The 14,613-nt window shown below is 42.0% G+C and overlaps 1 protein-coding gene across 1 annotated transcript in view; it reads left to right on the plus strand.

The window, feature by feature from the left end:
- The first annotated feature begins 1,218 nt into the window (after positions 1–1,218).
- IL1RL1 (interleukin 1 receptor like 1) overlaps positions 1,219–14,613 on the plus strand; it is a 53,904-nt gene continuing 40,509 nt past the window's right edge. Inside the window, exons 1-3 of the mRNA XM_030202478.1 lie at positions 1,219–1,337; positions 4,225–4,295; positions 12,272–12,488. Of these exons, the coding sequence (XP_030058338.1) occupies positions 1,219–1,337; positions 4,225–4,295; positions 12,272–12,488 (407 nt within the window). The remainder of the gene's footprint in view (positions 1,338–4,224; positions 4,296–12,271; positions 12,489–14,613) is intronic.

Consider the following 14,613-nt stretch of genomic DNA (forward strand, 5'->3'; position numbering starts at 1 on the left):
GATAACCACGCCCCAGTCCCACCTCCACCACGCCTCCGACACGCCCCCGTCAACTTTATTCGCTTCTGCGACGGAGTGCAGTTGGAAACACCCAAAATCGGCTTTCAATTATACCGATTTGGGCGCCTTTGCGAGAAAAACGCCCATCTCCCGATTTGGGTCGAAATATAGGCATTTTTCTCTTTCTATTATAAGTTGGATAGTAACATAGTAAGTGACAGCAGATAAAGACCTGTACGGTCCATCCAGTCTGCCCAACAAGATAAACTCATATGTGCTACTTTTTGTGTATACCTTACCTTGATTTGTACCTGTCATTTTCAGGGCACAGACCGTAGAAGTCTGCCCAGCACTACCCCCGCCTCCCAACCACCAGTTCCGCCTTCCACCACCGGCTCTGCCACCCAATCTTGGCTAAGATTCTGAGGATCCATTCCTTCTGAACAGGATTCTTCTATATTTATCCCATGCATGTTTGAACTCCATTACCGTTTTCATCTCCACCACCTCCCGCGCGAGGGCATTCCAAGTATCCACCACTCTTTCAGTGAAAAAATACTTCCTGACATTTTTCATGAGTCTGCCCCCCCCCCTTCAATCTCATGTGCACATAAACCCATATTAGTGCCAATTAATTCCAATGAACACCAATAGTTGGTTGTTACCATCCAATTGACTAATTCGTTTATGCATGCATCTGGGCTCTGCGTCCAAATTGGTTGTCCTCCTTTGGGTGACCTATAGAGAATCAGGGGAAAGGTGCTGACATTTTTGACCATAAATCTCACTCAAATGTGGGGATCTAGATTCTAGAATTGGTCATATAGTTGTCGATATTCAGCATGGTTTAAACAGACTTGAAAGGCTGCCAATTTTCAGAGATAAAAAAAATAAGTCATCCTGGGGTTTGTTTAGGTTGACGAAAGCACACAAAGCCCAAAGATTGCATTTTTCAATTTTATATATGTGTTATTTGCAAAGAAAAAAATCAGCCATGGAAAAAGCTGGTGCAAATCTCTGGGAGTACATTTTACTGGTCAGCTTTCAAAGGGAAAGTATGCTATCCTATATTTCTGAGAACTGTTGTATTGCTCTCGAGTGAAAATACCTTTTGACCTTTTACCAAGTGGGCACTTTTGGAAAATTTCCCTTTAATCAGCTTGATGTAATCTTCTGAAAGGCTATCTAAAATCTGCTTTACAGTGGGAGGTACCCTGAATGGAGGATATATGGGTTTCAGACACAGCTAAATTGCAAAAGAATCTGTTTAAGATAAGCATGCTGACAGAAACTGCAGTAGCCCAGCTTGTTCCTTTGCATTTAGAATTTTGTCAAAGGTTAGTATTTTTAATGTCTTTTTAGACAACATTAATGCAAAGCCTCTTTAAATTTTAAAATTGCACAAAAAGATTTCTGTATTGTATTTTATTTTTCTATGCAAAATTTACTTACCCGCATTTGGCTAGTGAGATTGTAATTACTCTGGTATCTACCATAATTTCTCTGGTGTACTATTGACTTTGCAATGCTACATTATCTACAAATTTGTATTGTTTTAGTTTTCTGTGCTCAATGGAATCAATAGATCCCACAAACATGTTGCATGTTAAGATTTTCCATAAAGTATTTCTTAGTTCATCATTTTTCTTTTGCTGTAGTAGGTAATAGAGCAGTGAATGGATAAAAAATATGAACATGTGGGTATTTTTCTTTCATAAACCTCTGTCACATCCAGTGCAAGCTTTTCTTTCAGCATTCACTTCTTTTTTTAATTACATCTGTTCCTTTTGCATTAGTATTCCTTTATGTTCAGAAAATACCATATTAAAGCAGTTTAGTATAACAGTGTATTAGTAGTATTATTTGTTTTTGTGGCTAAGGTTTGATAATCAGTTGATGAGATCTGGGCTGTTTAAGTGGATTGCTTCATTCCCTCCATGATATAAGTTTTGGGGCATGATTTTAAAATGTGACTTCTTAGTTACATTTAGTATAATTGTACCCTACTAACACTAACACAGGTATATGGGCACATATTCACATAAAGGAGAAATTCTAGAAATGGTGCCCAAATTTAGGTGCTAAAACCTGGTGTAAATCCTGGCATGCAACCTAGCGCATAGTAACATAGTAGATGACGGCAGAAAAAGACCTGCATGGTCCATCCAGTCTGCCCATGACAAACTCATATGTGTATACCTTACCTTGAATTTGTACCTGTCCTTTTCAGGGCACAGACCATATAAGTCTGCCCAGCAGTATTTCCCGCCTCCCAACCACCAGTCCCGCCTCCCATCACCGGCTCTGTTACAGACCGTATAAGTCTGCCCTCCCCTATCCTCGCCTCCCAACCACCACCCCCAATTAAATTGGGTGGCGGAGCAGTTGGGGGGAAGAGGGGCTGGTGGTTGGGAGGCGAGGATAGGGGAGGGCAGACTTATACGGTCTGTAACAGAGCCGGTGATGGGAGGCGGGACTGGTGGTTGGGAGGCGGGAAATACTGCTGGGCAGACTTATATGGTCTGTGCCCTGAAAAGGACAGGTACAAATTCAAGGTAAGGTATACACATATGAGTTTGTCATGGGCAGACTGGATGGACCATGCAGGTCTTTTTCTGCCGTCATCTACTATGTTACTATGTTACTATGCTCTAGGTTGCATGCCAGGATTTACACCAGGTTTTAGCACCTAAATTTGGGCACCATTTCTAGAATTTCTCCTTTATGTGCATATGTGCCCATATACCTGTGTTAGTGTTAGTAGGGTACAATTATACTAAATGTAACTAAGAAGTCACATTTTAAAATCATGCCCCAAAACTTATATATCATGGTGTGACCTCGACTTGAGTATTGCGGTAAATTCTGGTCACCGTATCTCAAAAAAGATATAATGGAATTAGAAAAGATTCAAAGAAGAGCAGCCAAAATGATAATGGGGATGGAACTCCTGTTATATGAGGAAACATAAGTGTCATATAAGTTACACAGCAAGATGGCCGCCGCATAGTGGGACGGGGAATCATTGGCTCCCGGGGCCCCCGGGTTTACCGCCGGTATTTGGTTGTGGATCAGCTTAGCATCGCTGACATATCTCCCAAAAATATTTTACAGCAATAAAATTATAAAGATTTAATATGCAAATAAAAGAGGGATAGTGTAACAAAATCAACAATTCATTTTTACAAATAACAAAGGAAAATAATTTAAACATTCTACAAATAAAGCCAAGACCCATGAGAAGCACAACTTTTATTTGGCTAGATTAAGTTAGGGATATGCATTCATTAGAGTGTATCAGGTTTATTAGCCTCCCTTTTGAACAACTACAATGTACGGCTATAGATCAAATTAGAGATAATGGAAGCAGAAGTGATATCTCACGGAAGTTGCATCTTCATCAGCATAAGCAAAGATGGATTTTCCACTTACAACTGTAATTCCTAATGGTTTAAATGGTCCCATGGAATGGGAGGTGTTTTTTATTAGACCATCTCATTTTGTCCAAAAAGTGTCTGAAGTTGAGGTAGTCTGGAAAGGCGAAGCCAATTGAGAGCGTTTTTTAACCGCCATCATTATCTTGATGTCTGGCTGAAAGTATGCTTTGTAATTCCTCCTGATGAAGTACACGAAATAAGGGGGCCTTTGTTGAAGATCATTTACACGTGCAATAGCTTTTTGCTTGCGGATACACTTTGCTGTTTTATATTTGGAGTGCGGAGACTGTAGGCAACAAGGGGGTACGCTGAGCAGTTACACGGTTGTCGGCTGCTGGTCCCCTGCCCCCTCTGACATCAACTTCCTGTTCCGGGAAAGGGGACCAGTAAAGTCAACAGCTGTGTGACTGCTCAGTACACCCCCTTAGTTGGAGGAGGCTTTGCTCTACTCCAAGGGGGAGCGGTGTTCCTCCCCAGGTGGCAACCAAGGTAGGTATGCCATTGCCTCCACATAACCAGGAGCAGCTGAAAATCTTGTTGATCTTGGCGGACATGAATCTGCATTTTCCATTTGAAATGGGGAATGCATGTGTATGTTTAGTTCTGCCCTGGTCCCAGTGAAAACACACCCAGACCAAACTCCCTTGTCATATGCACATATTTGTGATTTGGGCATGTGTATCTTGGCTTTCTAAAATTGGGATTTAGAGGTGTATTTGATACATATCTGTAAATGCTGATTTCTGCAAATCGTGAATCAACTTTCTTTGTTTCTGCCTTCATTTAGGTACCCAATGGGTCTTTTATTCTTGATCTTTCTGAACATCTTCTTTCCAGCTTCTGGAAAATTGTCGCAATGTAAGTTTTGCTTTTGTCAATTTTATTTTCCTATATCCTATCAGAAGGAAAGCACATCTATGCAATCTCAAAACTTCAAGTTTATCAATATCTGTTCAGTTATTTTGTATGTAATATAATTTAAGCTACCACGATTGCAAAAAAAAAAAAAAAATACAGTTTGTTGTTAAAAGTATATGTTAATAGAAGCTATTATTTCACAATTAATTGCTGATCATATCTCTTTAGAGAACCTACACAATAGAACCAAGATAAACTTGTAGAAGGTATTGGATATGTTTGAAGTTTTCATGAAAGATGCTTTGCAAATATTTGAAAGTTTCCATTTGAGAAGGGTTAGGAACCATTTTACATGTAGATAAAACTAGTTTACATGTGTAAATGGACATATACTTTTAAGCAAGAATTTTAGAAAAGCCACTGTTTACACATGCCATGGCAGGCATAGATTTCAAGGGGGTACTTTCCATACACAGTTGGGCAGACTTTATGAGCATGATTTTATAACAGGACACTAGTGTGAGAAGTACAAAAAATGTTCTACTTTATAAAGGCATTCAATATCTATCAATAGTCATCAAACGTTCCTATGTAGCACAAGAGCAAAAACATTCAGTTATCACAATATACTCTTCCATACAAGTCATTTTGTAAATATCCTAATTAGCAGCTATTCTTGCATCAATCAATAATAAAAATACTGTATATTAACATGGACCTTCAGAGGTGGGCAAGCACTGTCAGGTAGAAGAATACACAATGTTCTGTCTTCTCTCAATGTAGTCATTGTTCCTAAGATAGTCAATATTGCAACTAATCTTTTAAATCTTTAAATTTGTTTCTCAAGAATATTCAATGTGCTACAACAATCTTTGAAAAGGGTGGCTTATCATGCTTTTAGCCTCACTGCTATGATTCAGGGAAAACTTGTACTGCCTCTTTTCTTGATCATTTGATATTGCTTGTGATGAGTATATATCAACAAACACATGCAGGGCAAAGATTTCCTCAGAAAGTCCAAAAAAATTAGAACATAGTAACAAAGTAACATAGTAAATGATGGTAGATAAAGATCTGCCCAACAAGATAAACTCATGTTGAAAGCTAATGTTGAATCCCCTTAAAATTTACACTCAAGCCCAACCATATCTATTCAGTCATGATCAGAGTGTAGACTGTAGAAGTCTGCCCAGCACCAGTTTTGCTTAACAATTACTGGCATTGCCATCCAATCTCTGCTAAGATTCTGTGGATCCATTTTTTTTGTTACATTTGTACCCCATGCTTTCCCACTCATGGCAGGCTCAATGTGGCAGGCAATGGAGGGTTAAGTGACTTGCCCAAAGTCACAAGGAGCTGCCTGTGCTGGGAATCAAACTCAGCTCCTCAGGACCAAAGTCCTCCACCCTAACCACTAGGCCACTCCTCCACCCCTAACCACTCCACTCCTCCATTCCTTCTAAACAGGATTCCTTTGTGTTTATCCCATGCATGTTTGAATTCCATTCCTGTTTTCATTTCCACCACCTCCCGCTGGAGGGCACCCCATGATTCCACCACCCTCTCCGTGAAAAAATACTTCCTGACATTACTCCTGAGTCTGCCCCCCTTCAACCTCAATTCATGTCCTCTAGTTCTACCGCCTTCCCGTCTCTGGAAAAGGTTTGTTTGCGGATTAATACCTTTCAAATATTTGAACATCTGTATCATGTTACCACTGTTTCTCCTTTCCTCCAAAGTATACATGTTCAGGTCGTCAAGTCTCTCCTCAAATGGTTCACAATGGAAATCCCATACCATTTTTGGTATGTTGAATGGGAACCCAAACACAACAGCAGAAGGAAGAAGAAACTAGGCAGAGCTCTAGGCAAGGCAGACTAAGCAGAATCCAAGGCAAGGCAGACTAGGTAGAGTTCAAGGCGAGGCAGACTAGGCAAAGCTGGGCCACATGGCCACACAAACACACAACAGAACAAACAGGCAAAAACCAAGACAGAAATGCTAACACTAGCACACAGACAAGCTGAAGAACTAAGGCAGAAGTGCTGACCCTAGCCCACAGACAGACAGATAAGAACCAAAGCAGAAGTGCCACACAGGCACACTAACTAGGAAACAAGACATAAGTGCTATACAAGCACACCAACTAGGGAACAGGGCAGAAATGCTACACAAGCACACCGACAAACCTGGAGACCTTTGGATTTGCAAAGGCCCTGAATGAATGTCCTCACCTTCCTTATGAGGGCCTTCACTGATGATGTCACGACTACAGGAAAGAGACTTGAAACACACTGAACACCAGAGTGCAACTTGGAACACACAGAAAGTGGCAACAGAGGCAACAATGCAAAGAAAAGAACAGACTGGAGCCACCTCTGAAGCTGACCTCCGGAAGACAAGTGAGACTGAAAAGTGAAGTCATGACCACAGTCGTTGGTGTCCCATTTTATCAAAATCAGTACTTATATCAAACTATATGGTGTGATGATTATTATTACATAGGTGGGCACCCACCCAGATATTGGAAACACTTCCTCCATTCGTGAGCACTAGATCCAGCATTGACTCTTCCCTTGTGGGTTCCGTCACCATTTATCTCAGCAAGGCACTTTGACAGGCATCCACAATCTCTCTGCTTCTTTATGATTCTGCAGACGGAACTGTCCAATTCATGTAAGACAAATTGAAATCTCCCAACAGTAGCACCTCCCCTTTCATACCAATCTTTTGAATATCTTCTATCAGATCCTTGGTTAACTTCTCCATTTGTGCCGAAGGTCTGTAGATAACCTCCGTGTGGATACAGGTTCCATCTTCTCTCTCCAGGACGATCCATAAAGCTTCTTCCTTTCCCCAGGTTTCCCGCATTTCAGCCGCTCTGATATTGTCTCTCATCACTCCTCCACTTCTTCGGCCCTCTCTATCCTTCCTAGAAAGATTAGAGCCCGGTATGGTCACATCCCATTCATGAGAATCAGGAATCATGGAATTCATGGTAGAGGAAGAGTGTTCCAGGATAATCAGATATGAGCGAAGTCCAAGGTTCTAATAATCCTTTATTCTCCAAACGTACATCATCATCAATAGTTCACAAACAGTATAAAATCTAGGTCCACCAGAGGTATAAACACACAAAATGAATGTTAGAAAATTTTAGAAAATAGATGGTAGAAAAAAAATGAATTAAAAAAAAAAAAAACCTTAAATGGCTGCAGGGGGTGGATGTGTGAGTAACACTTGGATGGCTACTCCAGCTGTGAAAAACTAAGGCTGGTGCAAGGTAGACTTTATAAGTCTATGTCTGTAAATGGCAATCCAGTTTAGGATAGGATGGAAATGGCATCAATGACAACTTCAGAAGCTGGAACCGAGGATAGTGCTGTGCAGACTTTTACGGTCTGAGTCCCGCAAATGACAAAACAGATTTGGATAGGTTGAAGTGAGCTTTGATGGCAACTCCAGTAGGTGGAACATAAGGACAGAGCCGGGTGGACTTCTACGGTCTATGTCCCAAAAATGCCGAAGAAAGACTCAAGATAAAATATATAATATCACATTCATTGTTGATTTAATCATGAATTCATAATGAGTGTGACTGTTCAGCAGACTGAATGGACCATTCAGGTCTTTATCTTCCATCATTTACTATAAGTCTGATGACTACTATTTCTGTCTGTCTTACAACATCTGAAGAAGGCGTTACGCCGAAACTCAGCCCACGTGGGGTCTTGCATGTTTATACCTCTGGTGGACCTAGATTTTATACTGTTGGTGAACTGTTGGAGTTTTGAGATATTGATGGTGTTCTGTTGGAAAATGATTTTTAGAAATTTGGACCACTCATGTCTGATTATCCTGGAACACAAAACGTCAAATCTCTGCTTCACGCCAGAGCAACCCAATGCCCACTGCTAAGACTCCTGAGGTGAAAAAGCAAAAGGGGAAAAGTGAGTTTTCAGAAGTGACTTAAAATGTGACTTGAAGCTGCATGTCTTGTGGATTCATAGTGAACCTGTTTTGGGGAGGGAAGAGAAAGGCAGTGACAATCAAGAGAACAAAGAGAGCGAGTAGGGGTGTAAGGGATCACCAAAGAAGCAAGATAGCAGGAGAACTGGAGTGAAGGGAATTATGAGTGTTGCAAAGAATTTTGAACCAGATGCAAAACTTCACAGGAAGCCTGTGAAGAATGGTTAGCAGCGGGAAGACAGAATCAGTTCTTCGGGCCTTATAGAGAAAATGGCAGTGACATTTTAAAGGGATTGCAATCGGTGAGATTGGTAGCTGATAATCTAGGATAGACTATTACAATAATCCAAATGTGAGATAACAAATGCATGAACTAACGTGTGCTGTAGCGAGAAATTCAGAAATTTTGAAATAGAGTGGAGGTGACAATGAGCAAGAAGCCCACATTGGAGAACAAGAGAAACTTGGCCAATGAAAGAGAGATATGAATCTAAAATCACACCAAGATAGCAAAATGACTCCACAGTGGGGAAAGGAGTAGTAAAAAGACAAGAGACCAAAGAAGGTTCAGAGAAAGACCCAGAAATATAGTGGGCGACTGCTTTTGGAGACATTGAGAACAGGACAGTGATTGATCTAAACATGACTGAAGGCGGCTGAGGTTAGGCTGAAAAGGAGAGGTAGGGAAGTTCAAAAGAATATCATCAGCATAGATGAAAAATTTAATATTAAAATTTTGAATCAGAATAGCTAAGGGGTTCATGAAGATGAAGAGAAGAGGTGGAAGAATAAAGCCTTAAGGGACCCAACAGTGTAGGGGAGTGTCAGCAGAGGAGGATGAGGGAGTACCGGAGTAGAAAATAAAGAAGAACATGCTGAGAGAAAAGATGGAAACCAGGAAAGTACAGAGCCAGGGAACCCAATGGAGACAAGGCAAGCGAGAAGCAGAGAGTAATCCACAACATCAAAAGTAGAAGAAAGATCCAAAGAGAGACCAGAAGGGAGATGTTGCTTGCATCCAGAGAATAATAAAGTTTGCTAAGAAGAGCTGCAACTGTAGTTATGGTACTATTAGAGGATCTGAAACCAGTTTGGCAAAGGTGCAGAATGGAAAGGTTATTGACACAGGAGGTAAGTTGGTCAAAAATGACTCATTTGATAATTTTTGAGAGAATACACAGAATAGTACATAGATGGAAAGTGGCCATTTATGCATGCATCAACATATGCATGTAAATGACTTCTAGAATACCAGCATTTACATGCATACTTGCCACCTAAAACAGAATTACACCCTAAGTGTGAAATATTTCACAAGGGTTAAATTACAATTTGTGTGCAGCAGTGGCTGAGTTGAGCCCATAACAAAGCTAGCTCTAGCTCCCAGGAAAGATGAATATTGTTATGAAACCATACCAAATAGTAGCAAATACCTTCTGGATAAGACGAGAACATAAGAGTAGCCATACTAGGTCAGACCAATGGACCATCTAGCCCAGTATCTTGTTTCCAAACAGTGGCCAAGCCAGGTCACAAGTACCTGGCAGAAACCCAATTAGTAGCAATATTCCATGCTACGAATCCTGGGTCAAGCAGTTGCTTCCCCATGTCTGTCTCAATAGCAAACTATGGATTTTTCCTCCAGGAATTTGTCCAAACCTTTTAAGTAGAGGAGTGTGGTAGCCGTGTTAGTCCACTCTTAAGGTTACCAATAGAAATCAAACAAAATAAAACATGTAAAAGAAAATAAGATGATACCTTTTTTATTGGACATAACTTAATACATTTCTTGGTTAGCTTTCGAAGGTTGCCCTTCTTCGTCAGATCAGAAATAAGCAAATGTGCTAGCTGACAGTGTATATAAGTAAAAACATTCAAGCATTACTATGACAGTCTGACAGGGTGGGAGGATGGGGGTGGGTAGGAGGTATGCATGGGGACATCAAAGCATATCATTGATATTCTAACAGGATCGGTGTGTATAGGTGAGGGAAGGGTGATCAACAGAGAAATACAGCTTTATGGGCTAGGAACCCCAGATCCTTGTTAAGTCCTTTCTGTTGGGTGTTAAAATATTCAATCATTCTGACCTTTTAAAACCCAGATACGCTAACAGCTGTTACCACATCCTCTGGCAAAGAGTTCCAGAGCTTAACTACTTGTTGAGTGAAAAAATATTTCCTCCTATTTGTTTTAAAAGTATTTCCATGTAACTTCTTCGAGTGTCTCCTAGTCTTTGTACATTTGGAACAAGTAAAATCGATTTACTTCTACTCGTTCTACACCACTCAGGATTTTGTACACCTCAGTCATATCTCCCCTCATCCATCTCTTTTCCAAGTTGAAGAGCCCTAATCTCTTTAGCCTTTCCTTATACGAGAGGAGTTTCATCCCCTTCATCATTTTGGCTGCTCTTCCTTGAAACTTTTCTAATTCCGCTATATCTTTTTTGAGATACGATGGCCAGAACTGAGCACAATACTCAAGGTGTGGTCACACCATGGAGTGATACAGAGGCATTATAGTATTTTTGGTCTTATTAACCATACCTTTCCTAATAATTCCTAGCATCCTGTTTGCTTTTTTGGCCGCCGCCACCCACTAAGCAGATTTCAGTGTATTATCTACAATGACACCTAGATCTTTTTCTTGAGTGTTGACCCCCATGGTGGATCCTAGCATCAGGAAACAATAATTTGGATTATTCTTTCCAATGTGAATCACCTTGCATTTGTCCACATGGAGGGGCATAATCAAACGGGGTGCCCATGTTTTCCTGAGGATGACCCCTTGAAGGGGTGGGGAAACCCGTATTATCGAAACAAGATGGGCAGCCAGCTTTCCTTTCGATAATATGGTCGGGGACGCCCAAATCTCAACATTTAGGTCGACCTTAGAGATGGTCGTCCTTAGAGATTGTTGTCCCCGGTTTTTGGCAACAATGGAAACCGAGGACACCCATCTCAGAAATGACCAAATCCAAGCCATTTGGTCATGGGAGGAGCCAGCATTAGTAGTGCACTGGTCCCCCCCCACATGCCAGGACACCAACCGGACACCCTAGGGGGCACTGCAGTGGACTTCAGAAATTGATCCCAGGTGCATAGCTCCCTTACCTTGTGTGCTGAGCCCCCCAACCCCCCCAAAAAAACCCACTCCCCACAACTGTACACCACTACAATAGCCCTAAGGGGTGAAGGGGGCACCTACATGTGGGTACAGTGGGTTTGTGGTGGGTTTTGAAGGGCTCACATTTACCGCTACAAGTGTAACAGGTAGAGGGGGATGGGCCTGGGTCCGCCTGCCTGAAGTGCACTGCAGTACCCACTAAAACTGCTCCAGGGACCTGCATACTGCTGTCATGGAGCTGGGTATGACATTTGAGGCTGGCATAGAGGCTGGCAAAAACATTTTTAAAGATTTTTTTAGGGTGGGAGGGGGCTGGTGACCACTGGGGGAGTAAGGAAAGGTCATCTACGATTCCCTTCGGTGGTCATCTGGTCAGTTCGGGCACCTTTTTGAGGCTTGGTCGCAAGAAAAAAATAGACCAAGTAAAGTCGGCCAAGTGCTCGTCAGGGATGCCCTTCTTTTTTCCATTATCGGCCGAGGACGTCCATGTGTTAGGCATGCCCCAGTCCCGCCTTCGCTACGCCCTGTGAACTTTGGTTGTCCCCGCGACGGAAAGCAGTTGAGGCCGCCCAAAATCGGCTTTCGATTATGCCGATTTGGGCAACTGTGAGAGAAGGACGCCCATCTCCCGATTTGTGTCGGAAGATGGGTGCCCTTCTCTTTCGAAAATAAGCCTGATTATGTTTCATCTGCCATTTGGATGCCCAGTCTTCCAATTTCCTAAGGCCTTCCTGCAATATTTCACAGTCCACATGTGTTTTAACAACCTTGAATAGTTTTGTATCATCTTACTATTTTATTGCATATTTTAACCCTTAAGAAATTTATTTTGTTTAAGTCATCGATTGTTGACTGAACCTTGCTCATATAATTGTCAGGTAGTTCAATAACGAGATCTATTGTCATGGAAGATGAGGCTTTGATTATAAAATGCCCCTGTACAAACCAAGATGACGTGAGTGAAAATATCACATGGTTCAGCAATGATAGGATGATTTCAAATAAAGAAGAAATGCGGATATATTCTTATGGAGAATATCTTAGGATTCTACCAACAGCACAAGAAGATACTGGAACGTACATCTGTTTAATACAGTAAGTTTGGAGTGAAGAGTATAATGTATGCTAAATTATAAAAAAAGGAGACAAGGGTTTTCATTCTGAACAAAGAGCAAGCAGGCATTACTGTACTGGTGCAGGCCTATAACATATTTTGTTTTAGCCACATGACTCCAACTTTTTAAATTATTATTAGTTTATAAATTAAAATGAAATCATATTGTGACTGAAGCTGAATCAGTCTGAATAGATAAGATGTAAGTAGAAATGTACAAAGCTTTCTTCAAAGATAGTGAAGAAACGTGAAACAGGAAAATGTTTCCCATCTGAGAAGTAAAAGAAGGAAGGTGTGTAGACGGCAGTTCTCTAGTTATTTACATGTGTAATCGGTCATTTATATGCGTAAATGATCTCTAATAGAATACCAACTGGTGGAAAATTATGCAGCATGATTGGTGTAAGTGATCATGCTTTAAATGTAAGTGTATATTAGCTACTTGCTCTAGAAGAAAAGTAGGGGGGTAGATATTCAAAGTGATTTAAATGGCCAGTTAACTGACTAGCCAGCTCATTTTAGAAAGTGATCATCGGCCATCTTCCGACATAAATTGGGAGATGGCCGGCGATCTCCTGAACCCGGCCAAATTGGTATAATCGAAAGCCAATTTTGGCCGGGTTCAACTGCTTTCTGTTGCGGAGCCGGTGAAATATCAAGGGGGCGTGTCGGTAGGGTAGTGAAGGCGGGATGGGGGCGTGCTCACAAGATGGCTGGCTTTGCCCAATAATGAAAAAAAAAGCCAGGCTTGTAGAGCATTTCGCCGGCTGTACTTGGTCCCTTTTTTTTCACGACCAAGCTTCAAAAAGGAGCCCCAACTCACCAAATGACCATCGGAGGGAATCGGGGATGACCTCCCCTTACTACCCCAGTGGTCACCAACCCCCTCCCACCCAAAAAAAATTTTTTTTGCCAGCCTCTATGCCAGTCTCAAATGTCATACCCAGCTCCCTGATAGCAGTATGCAAGTCCCTGGAGCAGTTTTTAGTGGGTGCAGTGCACTTTAGACAGGTGAACCCAGGCCCATCCCCCCTACCTGTTACACTTGTGGTGGTAAATGGGAGCCCTCCAAAACCCCACAAAACCCAATGTACCCACATGTAGGTGCCCCCCCTTCACCCATAAGGGCTATGGTAATGGTGTAGAGTTGTGGGGAGTGGGTTTTAGGGGGCTCAGCACCCAAAGTAATGGAGCTATGCACCTGAGAGCTATTTTTATTTTTTAATTTTTAGAAGTGCTCCCTAGGGTGCCCGGTTGGTGTCCTGGCATGTCAGGGGGACCAGTGCACTACAAATGCTGGCTCCTCCCATGACCAAATGCCTTGGATTTGGCCAGGTTTGAGATCGCCGGCATTATTTTCCATTATGGCCGAAAACCAATGCCGGCCATTTCAAACCTAGCGAACTGACATTTGGCCGGGCCCAACCATATTAGCGGAAAAAAAAGATGGCCGGCCATCTTTTTCGAAAATACGGTTGGCTCTGCCCACTTACGGCGCCGGCCCCGAAGATGGCCGGCCAGCTATTTGGCCGGTGCCGTTCGATTATGCCCTTCTAGGTAACTCTATAAAGTTAGGACAGTGAAACAGCTATGTTAACTTTATGCACCAAGTTTACCAGGCACAAATCTGAATATTGGCTGGTGCCAGTTAACTTCCAGATTTGCGATCATACCTGGATATTGAATGCTGGGAGCCGCACATGACCTGGCATTGAATATCTAGGGTTAGTTCAGCCCGCAACTGGAAGCGGCTTGCCAGCCACTTACCACTGTGATCTGAATATTGGGCCAGAGGCTCTGGGAGTGCTCAGCATGACATTATTTGAAGCAGAGAGAAATGTAACATATCAAACTTGCATACCACAGTACAACAGCCTTTAAAAATGGAGCTGAATATTCAATGTCAGCCAATATCCAGACACTGGCACTGAATATCCAGGAATAGAAGTAGGCACTGGCACTATCCAGATACTGGTTATATTCATGCCAGTGGGCAACTTAGGACAGCAAAAAGGGCTGGTGTAAACATTTGATAAAGGTGGGCTGTGACCAGTGGTGTGCTGGAGCCGGCTCGCACCAGCTCGCAAGAGCCGGTTGTTAAATTTT

This window comes from Microcaecilia unicolor, chromosome 4 (assembly GCF_901765095.1).
Source record: "Microcaecilia unicolor chromosome 4, aMicUni1.1, whole genome shotgun sequence".
NCBI classification, from domain to species: Eukaryota; Metazoa; Chordata; class Amphibia; order Gymnophiona; family Siphonopidae; genus Microcaecilia; species Microcaecilia unicolor.